The sequence below is a fragment of the Pristiophorus japonicus genome, chromosome 1 (genome assembly GCF_044704955.1).
Source record: "Pristiophorus japonicus isolate sPriJap1 chromosome 1, sPriJap1.hap1, whole genome shotgun sequence".
In the NCBI taxonomy this organism is placed as follows: domain Eukaryota; kingdom Metazoa; phylum Chordata; class Chondrichthyes; family Pristiophoridae; genus Pristiophorus; species Pristiophorus japonicus.
In genome coordinates this window covers 256,281,084-256,306,907 of record NC_091977.1, presented here as the reverse complement: position 1 = coordinate 256,306,907, position 25,824 = coordinate 256,281,084, and the positions used below count along the sequence as shown (strand labels likewise).

Here is a 25,824-nt window from a genome sequence, read left to right as displayed (position 1 = left end):
TCATTTCTTATTGATGATGGCTCTTTATTTGTAAAAGTGAGGTGTTTAATGCTTGTAAACTTCCCTCCGCCTCCCCCCCCCCCCCAATCTCTCGTTCCCTATGCCTGATTTATAAATGTAGGCAAGGTTTTTCTGAGCGGTACAAAAATCTACACTTACTCCATTCTACGTTAGTTTGGAGTAAGTTTTTACTGCCTAAACTTGCAAAACAGGTGTAAGTGGCTGGACACACCCCCTTTTGAAAAAAAAATCTGTTCGAAAATGAAACTGTTCTAACTAACTAGAACTGAAGCAAACTAAATGCCGAGAATTGCAATTTCTAAGATACTCCATTCTCAACTAGTTGCTCCAAAAAAATAGGAGCAACTCAGGCCGAAACTTGACCCCAATAAAACATATAAATTGGCATGAATAGTTTCTCCTTTCAATCATATTTTCAGAAACAGATGGTTTCCTTCATAATAAAATATTAAATGTCATCAAAGAAGAAATACTAATATCTTACACAAACCTTCCAGCCTGAACGCTTCAAATTAAGTGAATACAACAGACCCTGCAAGTCTGCTCCCCGTGTATTTCTCTTTCGATGGGTAACACAACAACATAAGAATTAGGAGCAGGGGTAGGCCATATGGCCCTTCGAGCATGCTCCGCCATTCAAAATCATGGCTAATCCTCGACCTCAACTCCACTTTCCTGCCCGATCTCCATATCCCTTGATGCCCCCTAAGGTCCAAACATCGATCAATCTCAGCTTTGAATATACTTCACAGCCCTTTGGGATAGGAAATGCCAAAGATTCACAACCCTCCGAGTGAAGCAATTCCTCCTCATCTCAGTCTTAAATGGCCAATCCCTTATCTGAGACTATGCCCCTATTTCTTGACCCTCCAGAGAGGGGAAACAACATCTCAACATCTATCCGGTCAATCCCCTCAAGTATGTCCTTCCTCGGATTTTGAGACCAAAACTGTGCACAGTGTTCCAGGTGTGGTCTCACCATATTATTATGTACAATTGTAGTAAGATTTCCTTACTCTTATACTCTAACCCCCTTGCAATAAAGTCCAACATGCCATTTTGCCTTCCTTAATTGCTTGCTGTACCTACATCCTAACTTTGTGTATCCTGTACAAGAATACCCAAATCTCTCTGAACACCAACATTTAATAGCTTCTCATCATTTTAAAAATACTGTTTTTCTATTCTTCCGACCAAAGTCAATAACTTCACATTTTCCTACACTAAATTCCATCTGCCGTCTTATTGCCCACTCACTTAACCTGTCTATATCCCTTTGCAGGCTTTTTGTTTCCTCCTCACAGCTTACTTTCCCCACCTAGCTTTGTATCGTCTTGGATACATTGCACTCAGTCCCCTCATCCAAGTCATTAATATAGATTGTAAATAGCCGAGGCCCAAGCACTGATCCTTGCAACACTCCTCTAATTACAACCTGCCAATAGGAAAATGACCTGTTTATCCCTATCTCTTTTCTGTATGTTAACCAATCCTCTATCCATGCTAATATATTACCCCCAACACAATGATCCCTTTTTTTGCATAGCAATCTTTTATGTGGCACCTTATCGAATCCTTTTGGAAATCCAAATATACCACATACACTGGTTCCCCTTTATCTACCATGCTAGTTACATCCTCAAAAAACTCTAATAAATTTGTTAAATATGTTTTCCCTTTTATAAAACCATATTGACTCTGCCTAATCATATTATGCTTTTCTAAGTGCCCTATTACCACCTCAATAACAGATTCCAGCATTTTCCCCGAGGCCTGGCATGTAGTTCCCTCTTTTCTTTCCCGCTTTTCTTGAATGGCAGAGTTAATATTTGCTACCTTTCAATCATCCAGGACCGTTGTAGAATCACTTCTAGAATTATGTTGTTAGGGAGACTCAAGCTAAAGCAACACAAGTGAACTATATTGGTTGACATCATTAAGTCTGCCTCACTCAAATTATTAATTAATGGAGAAAAAAATGGCCCGAAGATAAAGTGCCATGCAAATAATTTCCACAATTTCAGTTAGCAAGGAAGTGATTATAAAGCTCTGGAATGTCATTCAAAACATATTAACAAATGTGACAGTGCAGCCAAGGTGGACTTAATGCTACTCTCAATATAGATTGATCTCGAGGTTGCATGTAGCTTACAAAGTAATCTTCAAACCACAAACAGGAAAATAAATAACTTGGCAGCCCTATTACTGGTATTGGCATGTCCTGTGAAGTTAAATGTAATATCCAATCTAAAATGTTCAACCAAATGAAGTGCAATAGAGTTTCCCCTGACTTTAGAGAAAACCATTACAATAACTGATTACCAAATAAACTTAAGAAAATAAAAGTTAGCTACTATATTAAATTGTAGCTGCATTTCCCAATACAATTACAGATTTATCATGAGCACTACTGAATGTCATATCAGATTTGGTAAGATTTAAATGCCGATTTTATGAGGCTTCGCCCCTGGTGTACATCCTCACTCAACGGGAGCACAGATTGCAGAATCCGCCCTATAATGTTACGTGATGTACATGTGACCCACGTTACTCTCAGGCAAAGCTCCTTTTGCAAAATATAGCCTAAAATGTAGAGTTAAAACAGTAAGTGGAGACTGGATGGTGCAATGTGTTACCATATAGGCTTTCCATTTCTCCAACAGGTGTCTAAATCCGATATGAAATGAATTTCAGCAGTCTCAACTCATCGCCTAATTGTCACAAGTCTTCAGTACAAAGCTGCCCATAATGCAGCACCAAATTGGCTATGATGCAGGTTGTCAAAAAGTCACACCTGTACAGCGGCGATTACGGCTAAGGTTCATTATCGAACAAGTTTGTTACCCAATATTATTGCCAAAAAGTGGAAATATGTTCCACCCCAACATGGACATGCCTCATCAGTGCAATAATCCATCCCCACAAAATACAAGTAAACACATTTAAGGTTGACAAATTCTCAGTAGAATAGAAAATTATATTCTCTAAGGCATTGTGGGAAATACAACTTTAGACTTTGTGGTGGAATTCAGATTTAAAATATTTCATTTTATTCACAACATTGAGAGGATGCAAAGAATAGAAAAAAGAGAGGATAGAAACAGATCATAAAATCTATTATAGTACCTAAATTTTTGTCTCCAACATAACCAGCAATGGTTATGCCTAGTCCGTGAATATCTTTTGTAAGCTCCACATCAAATACTTCACCATCAACATCCGCAGAGCAAAATGGTTCAGGCTGATAAAAAAATAATTTATATTGTAAGTATAATATTTATATTATGCTCTCTAGTCCAAGTAAACTAGTTCTAACTTTGCTAATAAAATATGATTATGCTATAATTATTTAAATCAGTCTGGTAGACAAAAATTGTCCTGTTTATACTAATGGTGAAACACAGTAAACCTCCCCCACGCTACGAACATGCGCTAATTTTAAATGCATAAGCAGAGTTTTTTTTTAATTACAGCTATCTGTATTGTTTTTATTTTCCGTTCTTCTAGGCATTCTCAGGCTACACACGATAGAAACATAGAAAATAGGTGGAGTCGGCCATTCGATCCTGCACCACCATTCAATAAGATCAAGGCTGATCATTCACCTCAGTACCCCTTTCCTGCTTTCTCTCCATACCCCTTGATCCCTTTAGCCATAAGGGCCATATCTAACTCTCTCTTGAATATATCCAATGAACTGGCATCAACTCACAGGTTAACGACTCTGTGAGTGAACAAGTTTCTCCTCATCTCAGTCCTAAATGGCTTACCCCTTATCCTGAGACTGTGTCCTCTGGTTCTGGACTTCCCCAATATCTTCCTGCATCTAACCTGTCCAGTCCTGTCAGAATTTTATGTTTGTATGAGTTCTACTCTCATCCTTGTAAACTCCAGTGAATACAGACCCAGTCAATCCAGTCTCTCCTCATATGTCAGGCCTGCCATCCCGGGAATCAGTCTGGTGAACCTTCGCTGCACTCCCTCAATAGCAAGAACGTCCTTCCTCAGATTAAGAGGCCAAAACTGAACACAATATTCCAGGTGAGGCCTCACCAAGGCCCTGTACAACTGCAGTAAGACCTCCCTGTTCCTATATTCAAATCGCCTGGCTATGAAGGCCAACATGCCATTTGCCTTCTTCACTGCCTGCTGTACCTGCATGCCAACTTTCAATGACTAATTCTCGTTGCACCTCCCCTTTTCCTAATCTGCCGCCATTCAGATAATATTCTGCCTTCGTGTTTTTGCCCCCAAAGTGGATAACCTCACATTTATCCACATTATACTGCATCTGCCATGTATTTGCCCACTCACCTAACCTGTCCAAGTCGCCCTGCAGCCTCTTAGCATCCTCCTCACAGCTCACACCGCCACCTAGCTTCGTGTCATCTGCAAACTTAGAGATATTACACTCAATTCCTTCATCTAAATCATTAATATATATTGTAAAGAGCTGGGGTCCCAGCACTGAGCCCTGCGGCACTCCACTAGTCACTGCCTGCCATTCTGAAAATAACCCGTTTATCCCGACTCTCTGCTTCCTGTCTGCCAACCAGTTCTCTATCCACGTCAGTACATTACCCCCAATACCATATGCTTTGATTTTGCACACCAATCTCTTATGTGGGACCTTGTCAAAAGCCTTTTGAATGTCCAAATATACCACATCCACTGTCTACTCTACTAGTTACATCCTCAAAAAATTCCAGAAGATTTGTCAAGCATGATTTTTTTCATAAATCCATGCCGACTTGGTCAGATCCTGTCTCTGCTTTGCAAATGCGCTGCTATTTCGTCTTTAATAATTGATTCCAACATTTTTCCCACTACTGATGTCAGGCTAACCGATATATAATTACCCGTTTTCTCTCTCCCTCCTTTTTTTTTAAAAAAAGTGGTGTTACATTAGCTACCCTCCAGTCCATAGGAACTGATCCGGAGTCGATAGACTGTCGATGATCTTCCTTTTGTCAGCATCAATCGAGCCAGTTGCCAGGATTTTAATCATTCCACTATTGGCGGCCATGCCTTCAGTTGCCTACGCCCTAAGCTCTGGAATTGCTTCCCTAAACCTCTCTACCTCAATCTCCTCCTTAAAACCTAGCTCTTTCACCAAGCTTTCGTTCATCTGTCCTAATGTCTCCTTATGTGGCTCGGTGTCAAATTTTGTTTGATAACACTCCCGAGAGTCAACTTGGGACGTTTTACTACCTTAAATGTGCTATAGAAATGCAAGATGTTGTTGTGATCAGACTAACTAGTCTTCATGCTTTTGCTGTAGGGAAACATCTGACCTTTAATTGGACCACCTCCAATGGCAGGACTGAGACTGGGAACTCAATACAGTTAATAAGTGTAGGAATTACAATACATCTGTAAATTAACTTCCAACTACTCTCAGCAAAAGGTGTGGGCTGAGGTATTTCAAAATCATTTTCAATTCTATTGGTATATGTTAAGATGTTCTGGAAAAAGTTAAGATAAAATATGATCAGCAACTTCCAAAGAAATTTGTTTACACGTGGTATGCAATCTCTGGCCTTCAGATATTACAGTACATATATACTAATGCGTCCACATTGATCAGCCCCATACTTCTGCATTGTTGCACAAAATGGATTATTAACCCAAAATGATTTTAAACAAATGTAGTCCAAGCAAAGAATTCTGTGAAAATTTAAATTAAACATGTCCAAAATTTAGGGACAATGTATTCAATTCTAGTTAAAAGTCTGATGTTTTTCCCCATAAGACCACTAATTAGAAAATGCTTTTCTGGCTCTCTTTGTTCAAAGGAAAACCAGGTACCATACTTGCCTCTTCTGCTACAGGAGGAACAGACGGTAAAGCAGGAAGTCCTTGAGGGGCAGCAGCCAAAGAGTCTTCCACGGCCCCTCTAGCGATCACCAATTTGACTCGATTCCCACACTGCCTCAGCACCTGAGCCACTTGCTCACTACCCATCCCGAGCAGGTCTGTGTCACCTATCTTCAGAATATGGTCACCACTTTGAAGTCGTTCATCCTTTAATCACAAATACAGCATAACATTATTGTTTGTGACTATTTATGAGGCAGACTATATGAAAGCATCATTGTATCCCAGGCTGTTAAGAGAAGCAAAGGAGGAAATAGCAGAGGCTCTGACCATCATTTTCCAGTCCTCTCTGGCTACAGGTGTGGTGCCAGAGGACTGGAGGACTGTTAATGTACCTTTGTTGAAAAATGGAGAAAAGGATAGACCGAGTAATTACAGGCCAGTCAGCCTACCTCAGTGGTGGGAAAATTATTGGAAAAAATATTGAGGGACAGGATAAATCTTCATTTGGAAAGACATGTATTAATCAAGGACAGTAAGCATGGATTTGTTAAGGGAAGGTCATGTCTGACTAACTTGATTGACGTTTTCGAGGAGGTAACCAGGAGGGTCGATGAGGGCAGTGCGAATGATGTAGTGTATATGGATTTTAGTGAAGCTTTTGATAAGGTCCCACATGGCAGACTGATCACGAAAGTAAAAGCCCATGGGATCCAGGGCAAAGTGGCAAGTTGCATCCAAAATTGGCTCAGAGGCAGGGAGCAAAGGTAAAGGTTAATGGGTGTTTTTGTGACGGGAAGGCTGTGTCCATTGGGATTCCACAGGGCTCAGTGCTGGGTCCCTTGCTCTTTGTGGTACATATCAATGACTTGGGCTTCAATGTCGTGGTATTATTAAAACATAGAAAATAGGTGCAGGAGTAGGCCATTCGGCCCTTCGAGCCGACACCACCATTCAATAAAATCATGGCTGATCATTCACTCACTACCCCTTTCCTGCTTTCTCTCCATACCCTTGATCCCCTTAGCCGTAAGGGTCATATCTAACTCCCTCTTGAATATATCCAGTGAACTGGCATCAACAATTCTCTGCAGCAGGGAATTCCACAGGTTAACAACTCTCTGAGTGAAGAAGTTTCTCCTCATCTCAGTCCGAAATGGCCTACCCCTTATCCTAAGACTGTATCCCCTGGTTCTGGACTTCCCCAACATCGGGAACATTCTTCCTGCCCGTAACCTGTCCCGTCCCATCAGAATCTTATATGTTTCTACAAGATCCCCTCTCGTCCTTCTAAACTCCAATGTATAAAGTCCCAGTTGATCCAGTCTCTCCTCATATGTCAGTCCTGCACTCCCTAAATAGCAAGAACGTCCTTCCTCAGATTAGGAGACCAAAACTGAACACAATATTCCAGGTGAGGCCTCACCAAGGCCCTGTACAACTGCAGTAAGACCTCCCTGCTCCTATACTCAAATCCCGTCGCTATGAAGGCCAACATGCCATTTGCCTTCTTCACCGCCTGCTGTACCTGTATGCCAACTTTCAATGACTGATGAACCATGATACCCAGGTCTCGTTGCACCTCCCCTTTTCCTAATCTGCCGCCAGATAATATTCTGTCTTCGCGTTTTTGCCCCCAAAGTGGATAACCTCACATTTATCCACATTATACTGCATCTGCCATGTATTTGCCCACTCACCTAACCTGTCCAAAGTCACCCTGCAGCCTCCTAGCGTCCCCCTCACAGCTCACCGCCACCCAGTTTAGTGTCATCTGCAAACTTGGAGATATTACACTCAATTCCTTCATCCAAATCATTGATGTATATTGTAAAGAGCTGGGGTCCCAGCACTGAGCCCTGCGGCACTCCACTAGACACTGCCTGCCATTCTGAAAAGGACCTGTTTATCTCGACTCTCTGCTTCCTATCTGCCAACCAGTTCTCTATCCACGTCAGTTTATTACCCCCAATACCATGTGTTTTGATTTTGCACACCAATCTCTTGTGTGGGAGCTTGTCAAAAGCCTTTTGAAAGTCCAAATACACCACATCCACTGGTTCTCCCCTGTTCACTCTACTAGTTACATCCTCAAAAAATTCCAGAAGATTTGTCAAGCATGATTTCCCTTTCATAAATCTGCTGACTTGCAGATTTTGCAGATGACACTAAAATAGGCTGTATGGTTGATAATGAAGAAGAAAGCTGCGGACTGCAGGAAGATATCAATGTACTGGTCAGGTGGGCAGAACATAGAAACATAGACACAGAAAATAGGTGCAGGAGTAGACCATTCGGCCCTTCTAGCCTGCACCGCCATTCAATGAGTTCATGGCTGAACATGCAACTTCAGTACCCCATTCCTGCTTTCTCGCCATACTCCTTGATCCCCCTAGTAGTAGGACTTCATCTAACTCCTTTTTGAATATATTTAGTGAATTGGCCTCAACAACTTTCTGTGGTAGAGAATTCCACAGGTTCACCACTCTCTGGGTGAAGAAGTTTCTCCTCATCTCGGTCCTAAATGGCTTACCCCTTATCCTTAGACTGTGACCCCAGTGGCAAATGGAATTCAATCCGGAGAAGTGTGAGGTAATGCATTTGGGGAGGTTCAACAAGACAAGGGAATACATATTAAATGAAAAGCGTAGAGGAACAAAGGGACCTTGGAGTGCAGATCCACAGGTCCCTGAAGGTAGCAGGCCAGGTAGATAAGGTGGTTAAGAAGGCATATGGAACACTTGCCTTTAGTAGTCGAGGCAGGAATACAAGAGCAAGGAGGTTATGTTTGAACTGTATAAAACACTGATTTGGCCGCAGCTGGAGTACTGTGTGCAGTTCTGGTCACCACAGTACAGGAAAGATGTGATTGCACTGGAAAGGATGCAGAGGAGATTTACATGAATGTTGCCTGAATTAGAGAATTTTGGCTATGAGGAAAGATTGGAGATGCTGGGTCTGTTTTCTTTGGAACAGAGGAGGCTGAAGGGGGACATGATTGAGGTATATAAAATTATGAGGGGCCTGGATAGAGTGGATAGGAAGGACCTGTTTCCCTTGGCAGACAGGGTCAACAACCAGAGGGAATAGATTTAAAGTAATTGGGTGGAGGTTGAGAGGAGATAAGAGGGGAAATTTCTTCACCCAGAGGGTGGTGGGGATCTGGAACTCACTGCCCGAAAGGGTGGTAGAGCCAGAAAGCCTCACCACATTTAAAAAATACTTTGATGTGCACTTAAAGTGCCGTAACCTACAGCTGGACCAAGAGCTGGAAAGTGGGATTAGGCTGGATAGCCCTTGGTCGCCCGGCAGGGACACAATGGGCCGAAATGGCCTCCTTCCGTGCTGTAACTTTCTATGATTCTATGATTAATGCTGGAGAATGTTGAGCAGCAAGACTAGATTACTTAGATGTATCATAATAGAACTAAAGCATGGAATAATGTGTGAATGTTGACACTTTACATGTATTCTATAATTACAACTCGGAAGTTCAGATGGTAACTGTTATGCACAGCAGCAATTTTTAAATAGGTTGCGCACAGGCAATGTGCATCCAAGATTTGTAGCAGGCAGTATGCTGTGCAGGTGCATGACACAGTCCCTGCTTTATGTACTTTATGTATCAGCTTGTCTTACAAACAGTAAAGGTATCCAAACAGTGATAACCTACATATAGAGATGTTTTGAAGTAACTTAAGCCACAAACTCTTTTCAAGGAGACCACCATAGAAATTATTGGCTGTAAGAGCATCCAACTGAGTCATCCAACTGAGTAACCTGTCACACAGGCACTCACACAAAGATACAATGAAAGTGGTTAAATATAGTTATGTGAGCCAGCATTTTGTAATTTTGTTCTCTAGTCTTAGGAAAGAAAGAACAGACTGCTACTACAGCCACTCAGCAGCTTATAGTGCCCTTTGCCCAGCATTACCCGGATGATCCAAGTAGAAAATTTGAGGAAGTAGCACAGGACAAGTCACAATGCACAGGTCAGGAGAAACCAGTGGTGGATGCGAGTCTTAACGGATACAAGAAAGTGATCAGAGATGGCCTTGTCTGTAATTGAGATGATGAGAGGCCACATGAGATACATATTCACAGCTACATTGAGGGGGTGGCTGTGAATATGGGATGGGGAGTTTATATGGAGGGAGAGGTTACAGGAGGACAGGAAGGCAGTAAACTCAGAGGAGAGAGGGTAAAGTGAATAGTGATGGAGAAAAAAAGTCACCAAGGAGGGTGGTGAAAAGCAGTGAAGATGTCTTGATGGGAAACTTTCTTGGGGCTTGGATGGGCGGTAGAGAATGAGGATCTTAAAGGAGAAACGAGAGGGGCGGAACTAGGTGGTGAAGTGCTCAAAGGAGGAGAAGGTGCCACAGAAGTAGGGGAGACAATAGGATAGGCAAGTTAGGTTTGCTGCTCATGAGGAGGCAATGCATGCCTTGATTGGCCCCTTGGAGAATGGTGAAAGATGCACAGAAGGAAGCTGTGGGGTAATTCTAGAGGGAGTCAAGACTGGGATGGTGGTAGCAGAGTAAGAGGGTTGAGGAATTGTGAAGAGTTAGGTTAGGGATTTTGGGGGGCAAAGTACGTGAGGGGGAGAAATGAAAGGAGGCATGAGTGGATAACAGGATGACAAGGAATCACAGGGAATGGATACAGGGAAACTCAGCTAACACAGGTTGGCAAAGATTAGGATAGTTTATCCTGGTAAGAGTTCAAAGTTAAAGTCAGGGGTCCTGTTGTGGGATGAAGTTGACTTGTAGATAGGGTGGAGTCAGCTTGAAACACCAATGAATTGATGATAAAACAGTCTTCCTTGCTGCATTTTTTGTTCGGCAGTTAATCCCACGTTGTCACTTTCATCATCTACCAAGACTTCAGATCTTGTTCTTTGACCTGCATGGGAAGGCCTCTTTGCAAAGTGAAGTTATGAAGCATGCAGATTGCAGGTGTGTGAAACTTTGGGGCTGCTGCATTGCACTGCACCCACTGATCAAATCAAGATTTCTTAACCACAGCTTTAAAGTCCCAAAGGTATGTTCAATAATCCTCTGGATGTAGGATGAACTTCTTTGTATCTATGCTCTGCATCTGTTAGTGATTGGCACGAGTGTCATGGTTTCGGATGCAATCCTTCCAGTCTTCCTGTCCCCTTTAAAGGTACCAAATGTGATTGTCTTAAAATGAAATAATTGTCAAAGCTTTCAGGGACGAACTGACCTCCATGATTTTGAGCTATTGGCCGCATACCAGTTGGGTATTAATAGAATAACTCTGTGACAGACTCCGAGGGTTCACCTTGCTTCAGGTCATTAGAATCTCAATATTATATATTTCTATGAATATGTAACTGTAACATAAGAACATAAGAAATAGGAGCAGGAGTAGGCCATTTGGCCCATCGAGCTTGCTCCGCCATTCAAAAGGATCATGGCTGATCTGATCATAGACTCAGCTCCACTTCCCTGCCCACTCCCCCTAACCCTTTGCTCCCTTATCGCTCAAAAATCTGTCTATCTCCACCTTAAATATATTCAATGACCCAGCCTCCACAGCTCTCTGGGACAGAGAATTCCATATACAAGTGCAGTGTCCAAAATCTGGAGTTCCGGAATGCAGAATGTTCCCGAACGATCAGTGCCAGGGTGGTTCGGAATCCGTAAAATGTTCCTGAATCCAGACCAGACGACCCTAACAATCTCGAGACCTCGCCGCCGCCCGACCTTGGGGCCTCCTTGCCGGTCCACGCGAACACCTTCTCGGCGGGGCCCCGCCCGAACACCACCTCGGCGGAGCCAGTCCACCCGAACACCACCTTGGCAAGGGCCGCCCGACAATATCCTCAGCGGGGCCAGCTCGCCCAAACACCTCTTTGGCGGGAGCCGGCCCGCCCAAATAACACCTCGGCGGGGGCCGGCCCGCCCGACAACAACCTCGGCAGGGTCCACTGACAACCTCCTTGGCAGGGCCCCGCCTGGACATCCTCGGCGGGGCCGGCCCACCCGACAACATCCTTGGCGGAGCCCGCCCGATGACCCGAACAGCTCTTCAGCGGGAATCCCCCTTTCCCCAACCCCCAACTTTCTGACGTTCCAAAATCCGGAAATACCCGAACCTGGGCTCGAGTGTTTCCGGATTCGTGACGTCAGAAAACAAATCAAAAATCCGGAAAAGTCCGGAATCCAGAACGGCCTCGATCCCGACGGTTCCGGATTTTAGGCGCTGCACCTGTATTTACAACCCTCGGAGAAGAAATTCCCCCTCATCTCAGTTTTAAATGGGCGGCCCCTTATTCTGAGATTATGTCCCCTAGTTTTAGTTTCCCCTATGAGTGGAAATATCCTTTCAACAACTTTAGAATATCTTGTGAAGTCTTTGAGAGAGATCCCTTTTGTCTTGATGTCTCTGTGGAGAGGGACGGGAGGTTGAGCAAATCCATATTTGCTTATCCGGAGTCGACTTCTAACATTCAAAGAAAAAGCCTCACCTCTGTTTATACTGATTGCTTATAAAATACTTAAGACAAAAGGTTTCACTAACATCTATACAAGTTGCCTACTCTACAAAAAAAGTCAGAGACGAAATGGAATGGTAGTCTCACCAGGGGTGAGATGTAATTGGTGATTTTGTTTAGCTGCTTATTGAGAGATGATAAGGAACTTCTTTCAACAAAGCTACCTGAATGAGCAAGAAACCTGGGATAAGGGATAAGCAAGCTTCCAAATTAAGCAGATCTGTGCAGCATCCCAAGAGCCTTCACTTTACTTGAAGATCGTATATCCGAGTTATGGCAGAGGGAAAGCATTTTGTACAACTCATCTTTAATCATAGAATCATACAACACAGAAGGAAGCCATTTGGCCGATCGTGTCTGTGCCGGCTCTTTGGTAGAGCTATCCAATTAGTTTCACTCTTGTGTTCTTTGCCCATATCCCTGCAATTTTTTCTCCTTCAAGTATTTATCCAATTCCCCTTTGAAGACTACTATTAAATCTCTATCCACCACTCTATCAGACTGCGTATTCCAAATCCGAACTACTCTTTGCATAAAAAAGTTTTTCCTCAAGTTGCCTCTTGTTCTTTTGTCAATCACCTTAAATCTGTGCCCTCTGGTTATCGACTCTTCAGCTACTGCAAACAGTTTCTCTTCATCTCCTCTTATCTAAACCCTTCATGATTTTAAACACCTCTATCAAATCACCTCTTAGCCTTCTCTGCTCCAAGGAGAAGAACCCCTGCTTCTCCAGTCTATCCATGTAACTGCAATCCCTCATCCCTGGAACCATTCTAGTAAATTTCTTCTGTACCCTCTCTAAAAACTTCATAAGTTTCCAAACGTGTGGTACCCAGAATTGACACAATACCCCAGCTGGGGCCGAACTTGTGTTTTATGTAGGCTTAGCATAACTTCTTTGCTTTTTTATTCTATTCCTCTATTAATAAAGACAAGCATCCTATATGCTTTTTCAAACACCTTCTCAAGAGGAGAAAACGCAAAAGCCAGCTAAGAAGCTTATTTTATCTTACAATACATTTAAATTAAATTAGAGTAAATAAATTAAAATGGAACACATAACAAGGGATATCATGTAAATCCAGAGAGGTCATTTTAAAACTATTTGGTCCTGATGAGACAACATCTGGAATACTGCCTACTAACCTGTAAAAAAAAATTACGGTCAAATATTAAGGTGCAAGAACATCAAAATAAGGAAGACATGGGGAAGGGGAAAGCAAACACTGCTGTAGAGATGGAAGAACTGCTGCAAGACTGATGGCCCTGATTTTAACTTCAGATTCAATACCTGAGGTGAGAAGAGGCCTCTGCAGAAAAATCACGAAGGAGTGTTCCTCGGAGATCTTTATGGAAGGCACTGGCAGCCACTGGGAGTCAGTGGAAGATCTATAATCTATTCACTATCCTCCCATAAACACTACAAAGGCAAACAGCACTGATGAAATGACATACTGAGTAAAATAACTGACAGTATGTTTAGCTCCTTACCAGGTCAGCGACTCCTCCAGGTAAAATGGTCTTCACAACAACACCAGTCGTTCTTCCACCTACTATTCCAAATCCCAAACCAGAGCCATCGTTTACCAACTCAATAGTTTCAACAATCTGCCAATGGACCTGTTGGGGATAAAAATAGTCTGCAATGCTTGTGTTGTACAACACAACTCCATGCCACTGCTTGAAGTACACGAACAACAACAAAAAGTCAGATAACATGACACCCACCTATCTAAGGCATAAAAGTATATCTCTCTGAAAAACTCACATAGAACTAACCACTTCAAGTTCATGCGGGTAAATAGTTGAAATTACTCATGACAAATCAGTCTCAGAAATGGACAGGCAGAACAGCAGAAATATTAAAACATCTAACCTAGGGGATGAATCAATACATTCCTGCTGCAAGAATTGTGCAATCAAATTGTACAACAGATTCATAAAAAATATATGTGAATTTATATTTGAGAATCTGCTATGTAAAAAATAATTCAGCCAAGACATCTGCTGCAGGGGGAAGAAGAAAGAGAGTCACAGTCAGAGAAGGAGATGTAGGCAATGTTGCAGAAATGGAAGAAAGCGACCTCAGTATCAGAGTCAATAACGAGGAGAAATCTGAGTGCGTGATGAAGGAGTACGTCAAGATTCTACATCTTCTGACTCAGGCAGTAGCAGGGATGAGCAATTGGGGCAAGGTCTCAACTGACAGCAGCTTAAGATGATGAATTTGGCATTGGTAACAATAAGCTGAAGGAAATGTTGGCCCATTCATGTCTTGATGTCACACAAGCAAATGGCAAATGGAATTCAATCCGGATTAAGTCTGAGGTAATGCATTTGGGGAGGTCTAACAAGGCAAGGGAATACACATTAAATGGTACGACACTGAAAAGTATACAGGAACAAAGGGACCTTGGAGTGCAGGTCCACAGATCCCTGAAGGTAACATACCAGGTAGATAAGGTGAATAAGGCGGCATATGGAATACTTGCCTTTAGTAGCTGAGTCATGGAATACAAGAGCAAGGACGTTATGCATGAACTGTATAAAACACTGGTTAGGCCGCAGCTGGAGTATTGTGTGCAGTTCTGGTCACCACAGTACAGGAAAGATGTGATTGCACTGGAGCGTGCAGAGGAGATTTACAAGAATGTTGCCTGGACTGGAGAATTTTAGCTGTGAGGAAAAATTGGAGATGTTGCATCTGTTTTCTTTGGAACAGAGGAGGCTGAGGGGCGACCTGATTGAGGTATATAAAATTATGAAGGACCTGGATAGAGTGGATAAAAAGGACCTGTTTCCCTTGGCAGAGGGGTCAACAACCAGGGGGCATAGATTTAAAGTAATTGATAGGATGTTTAGAGGGGATTTTGAGGGGAAATTTCTTCACCCAGAGGGTGGTGGGGGTCTGGAACTCACTGTCTGAAAGGGTGATAGAGGCAGAAACCCTCACCACATTTTTAAAATATTGGATGTGCACTTAAAGTGCCGTAACCTATAGGGTTACGGACCAAGAGCTGAAAAGAGGGATTAGGCTGGATAGCTCTTGGTCGGCAGGCGCGGACACGATGGGCCAAAATGGCCTCCTTCCGTGCTGTAAATTTCTATGATTCTATAAGCAGTTGGTGAGTATAGCAACATTTTTTGGATTAAGAGAAGAATTGTCAATTTTACACAATGACTGAGACTATATAAAGCTTAAACTGGCTGCTATTGGCATATATATGAAAGATAATTGCATATAGCCTGTGAACAAGAGCAGCGCAAGGATGGACTCCTGGGTACAAAGGTTGCTGTGGGAAGAAGCTGTTGGAGGTGATGTAGTGCCTGAGTTACAAGAGGTATGAGGAGAAGTAGGAGATTGTAATGCCATAGAGGTACACTACAAAGAAAAGACATTGGCGAAGGATGCAATGAACAATGGTGTCGAAGATGACAAAGAGGTCAAAGAAAGGACATCCAAAGAGCCACAGTAACAGAATATGTTATTTGTGATGATGACCAGCATGGTCTGAGTGCTATGTGTAGTTCAGAACCAAACTGGAGGATCTCGAATAGGAGAGCAATTGCAATTTTGGAAAGAAAGCAAAGGTTGGAATTGAACGGAGGGATTAAAGGTGTTTTTTTTTTTAAAAAAGAGGTTGGTGATAACAGCAGTCTTGAATGAGGTGGAAACAGTATGCAAAATATTCGGTGGTACAAACACAAATTTATCTTTATAAATTAGTCTTCTTGATGGATGTGCCAATTGCACCTCATGTTAGCACACAGAATAGCTGCAATATAGAATCATAGGATAGAGATGACAATTCACATTGCAAGAACCAATCTCAGTTTGAAGCAAGTGAAGAAGGTGTGGACAGGATGGGAGACATTTCTACCACATCGCAAACCATGTCATACCATTAACACACAGCTCAAAATCAGCACTAGCAGAAAACTGATAGCAGGTTTGGGGGTATGCAAAATAAAACTATGCCAAATATATGAATTATTTTTTATGACTATGAATTACTTTTTTAAAATTGCTTTTCCACGTTTTTTTGTTCTTACTCTCTCCCCATACCCACCTCCTGCAATCAAAAGGGAAAGATGCGGACGGAGGAGGTGCTCTGCTCTCAGATCATCACTCTTGCTGGTTTTCTCATAGCTGCGATATTTCCTTTCTTTGTAGCAATGTGACTAACACTGCAACTGTTTCATCCTCATTGTTATATCCCACTCCATCAACCCGAGGCTCTCATTGCAACTGGGAATGGCACAGGCACCCACCCACAACGTGTAAATACCCCCTGACCCCAGAATGTGGGCTGAGTTTGGGGAATATCCATGGGGGGGGGGGGAGGAGACAAGAGTTCAGCCCTACTCCGGATCTGCCCCAAAAAGGCCTCCTCTGTAATCTTTGGGCTTATAAATCAGGAAGCCTTAGCAATTCTCTTCAATACTTTGAACAATTTGCATTCTTAATGAGAGAAGGACAACTCATGGAGTTAACCTTCATCCTTATAGTGGTAGAGGAAGAATGCACCAACGCAGGTCAGGAGTATAAGAGCTGGAGCGCGGGCCCCTGCAACATCATGGGCCGCCCCGACCTGTGAGAGGACACCACCGCAGGTCAGGAATATAAGAGCTGGGGCATGCCACTACAACTTCCAGCGCGAGCTGCTCCAAGAATGTGGCAGTTTCGAGATGGGCGACTGGGTGATGTCATCAAAATCCAGGTTGCTGTTTGGAGCGTGGGCAAGAACATTGGCCAGGTACAGCAGAGGAGCGGGAAGGTCAGGGCGGAGGAGCGGTGAGTGATCATGGCTGAGATTCAGCAAGTGATCGTGGCGGCATACGGCAAATGTTTGGTACGGAGGTGCAGTGAGAGATCATGGTGGAGGTCCGGCGAATGTTTTGTGGCGGAGGAGCGACGAATGTTTTGTGGCGGAGGAGCGGTGAGAGATTGTGGCAGAGCTGCGGTGAATGTATGTGGCGGAAGAGCAGTGAGAGATCGTGGCGGAGGTGTGGCAAATGGGGGCACGGGGCCCAGGGAGCCCAGGGGCAGCACGGGCCAGCCCACACTGCAATATATGTGCGCACTAGGTCCGTGCAGCAGAGCAGGTCTCCAGTCGTCCTGGTTAACCCATGTCACTGGATAAAAGCCTAGCTCTGTCAAGCCCGTGTGGTGGCTGATGTGCAACAGTCACCACACGTTAAAAAAATCCACGCACAGGCATCTTCCAACCCTGGAGTTCAGGACTGGAATATCGGGTCCTTCATTGAAACATCTGCGAACTCATCCCTTTTGGTGTGGAAGCAAGTCGTCCTCGTTCGAGGGACCACCTATGATGATGATTTTCATTTTATGAGCATGATATTGAAAACCATTTGCAGCAATTAAAAATAAACCAGAATTATAATAATAAAGCTTAAGTAGTCTGAATAATCGTGTGCAAAAGCAGTACATGTAGCAGAAAATTATTTTCGGAGAATTGGTGTGAAAGCATTAATCAGCCGATTTACTCAACATAAATACAATATGACTATTTCAATCAAATAAACTTCCAAAGAAATAAAGAAACTGATCATTTGTCCTAAAAATACTTCACTTAAGTAGATTAGACCATTTACAGCATTTACATATTTATTCTGCCTTAAGCAAATTATAAGTAATGCTTTTTTTGCTGAGGGTCGATGAGGGCAGTGCGTATGATTGTAGTGTATATGGATTTTAGCAAAGCTTTTGATAAGGTCCCACATGGCAGACTGGTCACGAAAATAAAAGCCCATGGGATCCAGGGCAAAGTGGCAAGTTGCATCCAAAATTGGCTCAAAGGCAGGGAGCAAAGGTAAAGGTTAATGGGTGTTTTTGTGACTGGAAGGCTGTGTCCATTGGGGTTCCACAGGGCTCAGTGCGGGGTCCTTTGCTCTTTGTGGTACATATCAATGACTTGGGCTTCAATGTAGGGGGTATTATTAAAAAGTTTGCAGATGACACTAAAATAGGCTGTGTGGTTGATAATGAGGAAGAAAGCTGCGGACTGCAGGAAAATATCAATGTACTGGTCAGGTGGGCAGAACAGTGGCAAATAGAATTAAATCCAGATAAGTGTGAGGCAATGCATTTGGGGAGGTCTAACAAGGCAAGGGAATACACATTAAATGTTACAATACTGAGAAGTGTAGAGGAACAAAGGGACCTTGGAGTGGAGGTCCACAGATCCCTGAAGGTACAGGCCAGGTAGATAAGGTGGTTAAGAAGGCATATGGAATACTTGTCTTTAGTAGTCGAGGCATGGAATACGAGAGCAAGGAGGTTATGCATCAACTGTATAAAACACTGGTTAGGCCGCAGCTGGAGTACTGTGTGCAGTTCTGGTCACCACATTACAGGAAAGATGTGATTGCACTGAAAAGGGTATAGAGGAGATGTACAAGAATGTTGCCTGGACTGGAGAATTTTAGCTATGAAGAAAGATTGGAGCGGAGTCTGTTTTCTTTGGAACAGAGGAGGCTTGGGGAGACCTGACTGAGGTGTATAAAATTATGAGGGGGCTGGATAGAGTGGATAGGAAGGACCTGTTTCCCTTGGCAGAGGGGTCAACAACCAGGGAGCATAGATTTAAAATAATTGGGTGGAGGTATAGAGGAGATATGAGGGGAAATTTCTTTACCCAGAGGGTGATGGGGATCTGGAAATCACTGCCTGAAAGGGTGGTAGAGGCAGAAAGCCTCACTACATTAAAAAAAATACTTGGATGTGCACTTAAAGTACCATAACCTACAGGGATAAGAGCTGGAAAGTTGGATTAAGCTGAATAGCTCTTGGTCAGCCGGCACAGACACGATGGGCTGAAATGGCCTCCTTCCATGCTGTAAATTTCTTTGATTCTATTGTTAAACTGCACACATAACATAGAAACATAGAAAATAGGTGCAGGAGTAGGCCATTCGGCCCTTCAAGCCTGCAACACCATTCAATAAGATCATGGCTTTCTCTCCATACCCCTTGATCCCTTTAGCTGTAAGGGCCATATATAACTCCCTCTTGAATATATCCAATGAACTGGCATCAACAACTCTCTGCGGTAGGGAATTCCACAGGTTAACAACTCTCTGAGTGAAGAAGTTTCCCCTCATCTTCCTAAATGGCTTACCCCTTATCCTTAGACTATGTCCCCTGGTTCTGGACTTCCCCAGCATCGGGAACATTCTTCCTGCATTAAACCTGTCCAATCCCGTCAGAATTTTATATGTTTCTATGAGATCCCCTCTCATCCTTCTAAACTCCAGTGAATACAGGCCCAGTCGATCCAGTCTCTCCTCATATGTTAGTCCTGCCATTGAGATCTATTCAGACTCTGAAATATGCTGTACTTACTGTAGAAGAATGGGCAGAGAGTGTACTCGCATCCGATGGTGTACGTGAAACTACTGGACTGGATAATTGTGGAATGGATCCTCTGGCAACCACCAACTGGACCTGGTCAGTGGCTTTCTGCAGGATGCCAATAGCTTGTTGATGGGTGACAGTCTGGTCCAACGGCTGTCTGTTGATGGCTAGGATCTGGTCTGCTTCCTTTAGTTTGCCATCTCTATCAATAAAGAAAATAAATATTTGCATTTATATAGTATCTTTCACGATCACAGGACATCCCAAAGCAATTTACAGCCAATGAAGTACTTTTTGAAGTGTAGTCACTTTTATAATGTTCGATACAGTAATAAAGCATAGAGATTGAATAGTTAATTCACCGTGGTTTAATGATTTCAGTCTACTTATTTTATAACTTCAATAAATATTTTTAATGACATCAAAAACAAAAAAGGATGAAGGTTATGAACAGCTGCTGTCAATTTCCAATGTAAACCAATTCATCACAGGCAGGTTTGATTCAGGGAGGGCAGCAAAAAACACGCAACTCAACCTACCCTGCATATATAGAACTTTACACTTTCTAGTAACCAAGTACCGACCAACATTAGCAGTGTCTGGGAGAAGTAAATCTACTCAATCTTTTGCTTGAGTGTCATTTTATTTCACAATATATAACTGGATGGATCAAAAAGAAAACAAAAAAAAATGAAAGCTACTGGCAAAATATATACAGAAAACTGACAAAAACAACTTACATTTATATAGCACCTTTAATATAATAAAAGATCCCAAGGCGCTTCACAGGAGTGTTATCAAACAAATAACACCAAGCCATACAAGGAAATATTAGGGCAGATCAAAGTGGTGGGTTTTAATGAGTGTCTTAAAGGAGGAAAAAGAGGTAGAGAGGCAGAGAGTTAAGGAGGCAATTTCAGAGCTTCGGGCCTAGGCAGCTGAAGGCATGACTGCCAATGATGGAGCAATTAAAAATCGGGAATGTTCAATTATTATTTGCTATGAATAACTTCTTCAATAAGGAGGGAGATGTGTAATAGCGCCACCTGGTAACTACTGATGTATATAATAATAAAGCACATGGTCATTGCAGTTCTTACCGACAACCATGTTGTGCAGTTCTATATATATGGTGTGTCCAAGATATCACACACCTCTTTAGTAATTCTTGTCACCCCACCACTAACTGTTAACTGCATTAAGTCTGATCTATCAATTTGGTTCCTGAATGTTTAGTTGTCTTTTAATTTTACAATTAAGAATTATGAAAGTGCTTCAGAGGAATCATAGAATAGTTACAGCACGGAAGAAGGCCATTCAGCCTGGTCGCGCCCGTGCCAGTTCTCTGCAAGAGCACCTCAGCTAGTCCCACTCCCCTTTCCCTGTAGCCCTGTAATTTTTTTTCTTTTAGGTACTTATCCAACTCCCTTTGGAAGCAGTGATTGTGTCTGCCACCACCACCCTTTCAAGGCAGTGCAAGATCCTGACCACTCGCTGTGTAAAAAAAAATGTTCTTATGACGTCTTTGGTTCTTTTGCCAATCAACTTAAATCTATGTCCTCTGGTTCTTGATCCTTCCGCCTATGGGAATAGTTTCTCTCCATCTACTCTGCCCAGACCCCTCATGATTTTGAATACCTCTCAACCTTCTCTACTCTAAGGAGAACAACCCCAGCTTCTCCAGTCTATCCATGAAATTGAAGTCCCTCATCCCTGGAATCATTCTCGTAAATCTTTTTTGCACCCATTCCAAGGCCTTCACATCCTTCCTAAAGTGCCCAGAATTGGACCCAATACTCCAGTTGAGGCCGAACCAGTGTTTTATACAGGTTCATCATAATTTCCACGCTTTTGTACTCTATACCTCTATTCATGAAGCCCAGGATCCCCTGAGCTTTTTTAACCTCTTTCTCAACCTGTCCTGCCATCTTCAACGATTAGTACACATATACCACTAGGTCTCTCTGTTCATGCACCCCCTTTAGCATTGTACCCTTTGGTTTATATTTCCTCTCCTCATTCTTTCTACCAAAATGTATCACTTTGCACTTTTCTGCATTAAATTGCATCTGCCACGTGTCCGCCCATTCCACCAGCCTGTTATGTCCTCTTGAAGTCTATCACTATCCTCCTCACTGTTCACTATACTTCCAAGTTTTGTGTCATCTGGGGAACACCACTGTATACCTTCTGCTCTCTGTTTCCTGTCACTTAGTCAATTTCTTATCCATCCTGCCACTGTCCCTTTTATTCCATGGGCTTCAACTTTGCTGACAAGCCTATTAAGTGGCACTTTGTCAAACGCCTTTTGAAAATCCATGTACACCACGTCAACCCTCACGGTTACCTCATCAAAAACTCGATCAAGTTGGTTAAACACTATTTGTCTTTAACAAATTTGTGCTGGCTTTCCATAATTAAGCCACACTTGTCCAAGTTACTGTTAATTTTGTCCCTGATTATTGTTTCTAAAAGCTTCCTCACGACCGATGTTACACTGACCAGCCTATAGTTGCTGGGTTTTGCAATTCTCCGGTCTTCTGGCACCACCCCCATTTCTAAGGAGCATTGGAAGATAATGACCAGTACCTCTGCGATTTCTTCCTTCACTTAGCATCCTTGAATGCATCCCATCCGATCCTGGTGACTTATCTACTTTATGTACAGCCCGCCTTTCTAGTGCCTCGTCTTTATCAATTCTTATCCCATTCAGTATCTCCTTTACCTCCTCCTTAACTATGTTTATGGCAGCATCTTCTTCCTTGAAGGCAGATGCAAAATACTCATTTAGTACCTCAGCCATACCCTCTGCCTCCATGCGTAGCTCTCCTTTTTCGTCCCTAATTGGCCCTTACTACCCATTTACTAGTTACATGCCGATAGAAGACTATTGGATTACCTTTTATGTTAGCTGCCATTCTATTCTTGCAATCTCTCTTTGCCCCTCTTATTTTATTTTTCACTTCTCCTCTGAACTTTCTATATTCAATTTGATTCTCAGATGAATTCTCGACCTGACATCTGTCATACATGCTCTTTTTCTGCTTCATCTTACTCTCTATCTCTTGCATCAGCCAGGGAGCTCTGACTTTAGTTGCCCTACCTTTCCCCTCGTGGGAATGTACCTGAACTATTTCCTCTTTGAAGGCAGCCCATTGTTCCACTACAGCTTTGTCTGCCAATCTTTGATTCCAATTTACCCAGGCCAGATCCGTTCTCATCCCACTGAAATTTGCCTTCCCACAATTATATATTTTTACTCTAGATTGCTCCGTCCTGTTCCATAGCTAATCTAAACCTTATAATACTATGATCACTGTTCTCTAAATGTTCACCTACTGACACACTTGCTCCACCTGACCTACCTCATTCCCCAGAACCAAATCCAGCAATGCCTCCTTCCCGGTTGGGCCAGAAACATACTGATCATGAAAGTTTTCCTGAACACACTTCAGAAATTCTTCCCCTCTCTGCCCTTGACACTATTATCCCAGTCTATATTAGGATAGTTGAAGTCCTCCATTATCATTTCTCTATAGTTTTTGCACCTCTCTGTATTATCTCTGCAAATTTGTTCCTCCATAATTTTCCCACTAGTTGGTTGCCTATAAAATACACCTAGTAGTGTAATGGCATTCAATTATTTCTTAACTCTAACCAAAATAGATTTTGTCCTTGACCCCTCCAGGACATCCTCTCTCTCTCCAGCACTGTAACATTCTCTTTAACCAATACTGTCACACCACCTCCGATCTTTCTTTCCTTATCTTTTCTGAACACCCTATATCCAGGAATATTTAATACCCAATCCTGCCTTTTTTTGAGCCAGGTCTCTGTTATTGCCACAACATCATATTCCCTTGTGGCTATTTGCACCTGCAACTCACCAACCTTGTTTACTGTGCTTCGTGCGTTCACATGCATACACTGTAAACCTATCCTAGATCATCCTGTGTCCTCTCTTAGTCTGACCCCACCTAACACCTTACTATTTTCTTCTGTAGTGCTATCCGTCTCTCCCAATCCCTTGTGCCCTTTGTTTCTCCTTTCTAATGCCACATCCTGGTGTCCATCTCTCTGAAGGATGAGTAGCATATTTTTAAGAACTAGAAGTCAATAGTTATGATATTTACATGGAGAAAAACAGCTCTAATGTTGAAAGCAATCACTTCAAAGTTCTTACCTTGCTGACACACTGCCCTCTTGGATTTCCTGGACAAAGATCCCCAGTTCTCCTTTATGTTCACTCTTAAGTCCTACTACACTGAATCCCAAACCACCACAGGCAGGTTTCACCAGATCTATGTATTCAATAGGACGGCCCTAAGGGACGGAGATTCTGGTCATTATTAACAGAAACACATTTTCTAATTCATAACCATTTATATCCAAACAAAAGTTCTTCAAAAGGAATATGTTCACCTATATTTAAAAATTTCCTATGGTAAAGCAGCGCTCAGCTGCAGGAAAATATTCCAGCTTGAGCACGTCCAGAACAACCTCAAGGGTAGTCCAAAGATCGACGGTATAGAGCTACTTCAAACAAGCCATGTTAATGGAATGGCTCGTGAGCTGACATCTGAAATGACTGGAAAACAGAATCTCCCAACAGGTAAAAAAAATACCACCTTCTTTTAAAAAGAAAAAGAATGAGAATATTTAATAATGAAACTCCTGTCAGTAGCCTTTCCCTTAACATTTCCAGGTGTTAGTTGACACCTACACAAGACAATGATTCAGTAAGTAATAAAAATAATGGCCCAGAAATTCCTCTGGGGGTCTTCCCGCGGGCAACTGCCTCCTCGCTGGAGATTTTTATCGAATTTACCTGGTGGTCTCAGAGCCGCTCTGATTTCCGATGGGGAGGCCTTCTCTTCCCATGCTGCGAAGCATGCTCCCGTCCCACGCAGAAGATGTAGTCACGTGTGACTGCTCAACCAATCAGGTAAGTAATTCATAGGTTCCCATTAATAGCACTGGGACTCGCCTATCTACAAGTTCGCAGTGCTATTAATTGGAACAAAACCAAACACACCATATAATAAAAAATAAAAAACAGATCACAATATTTAAAATTAATTGAAATTAAAGTTATTATGTCTTATAAAAATAAAATACTATCCCGATTTTTTAAAAAGTTTTTATTAATTACGGTTAAAAATAAACTTACCATAGTGGGGAGGGTTTTTAACAATAAACTGTGTGTTTATAATTTAATTTTATCGTGTTTTTGTATGTTTTAAAACACTTGCGCCTGTAAAAGTAGGCTATGCGCCTGCTTTTTCAGGCGCAAGATTTTTGAGGACATTTGCTGGGCAAGATATGCGTAAATCCTGCAATCTTGCCCAAGAAATGTCCTCGCTCCAGATATGTCATCCTCACTCCCGAGATGTTTACGCCGCGCGCTGAAAACCGGCTTTTCCGTACGGGCCCGGGACATCGGAATTTCTACCTCATTAGTTACTTCAATACAAATCAAAAACATAGTAAAGGGAAAACCATTTGGTCAGTAAACATGTGAACATTTTGAAATTAAGCTATTTTGAAATTACATTCATTAAATAGGTCTTTAAATGTCTAACAACAACATGAAGGATTACATAGGATCATCCTCTTACATGGGCCATTTTTCTCAAAATCTGCTCAAACTCTTCATTGGACTCCTTGCCATTAAAATGAGGAGAGCCAGGCTGCACTGCAGCTTCATGTTCGGTTTCTTTACTTCCATTCTGTTGAGCTATCATGTAGGATTCATTTAATGGAGATGAAACCAAAGTTACAGGTGAGCCAACGGCTTGAGAAAGATCAATGCTTGGAATTTTGCAAGATGGCATGATGTTCACCTATTTAAAAAAAAAGGTACAAATGTCACAAAACTACACAAATAGAACAGACAATAAAGATGGAAATCTGAAATAAAACAATTTCTGACGAAGGATCAACATCCAAAGCATTAGCCTACATCTTCTCTTTCCAGATCTGTATTTTCTGTTTTTATTTCACAAAAATGACCGCTTAGGACTGAATACTCTTATGACAAACCTGACTGAGAAATTTTAAAAGCTACTAACTTAAGACATTGGAA

At 42.3% G+C, this 25,824-nt stretch overlaps 1 protein-coding gene across 10 annotated transcripts in view; it reads right to left on the bottom strand.

Annotated features, from left to right (window-relative positions):
- Positions 1-25,824, bottom strand: part of LOC139270052 (multiple PDZ domain protein) — a 401,342-nt gene that overhangs the window by 286,553 nt on the left and 88,965 nt on the right. For all 10 annotated transcript variants that reach the window (XM_070888410.1, XM_070888412.1, XM_070888415.1 and 7 more), the window contains exons 4-9: positions 25,358-25,582; positions 23,923-24,062; positions 19,728-19,941; positions 13,853-13,981; positions 5,839-6,045; positions 3,148-3,262 (exon numbers count right to left, since the gene is read on the bottom strand). In XM_070888410.1, coding sequence (XP_070744511.1) covers positions 3,148-3,262; positions 5,839-6,045; positions 13,853-13,981; positions 19,728-19,941; positions 23,923-24,062; positions 25,358-25,582 — 1,030 coding nt within the window. The remainder of the gene's footprint in view (positions 1-3,147; positions 3,263-5,838; positions 6,046-13,852; positions 13,982-19,727; positions 19,942-23,922; positions 24,063-25,357; positions 25,583-25,824) is intronic.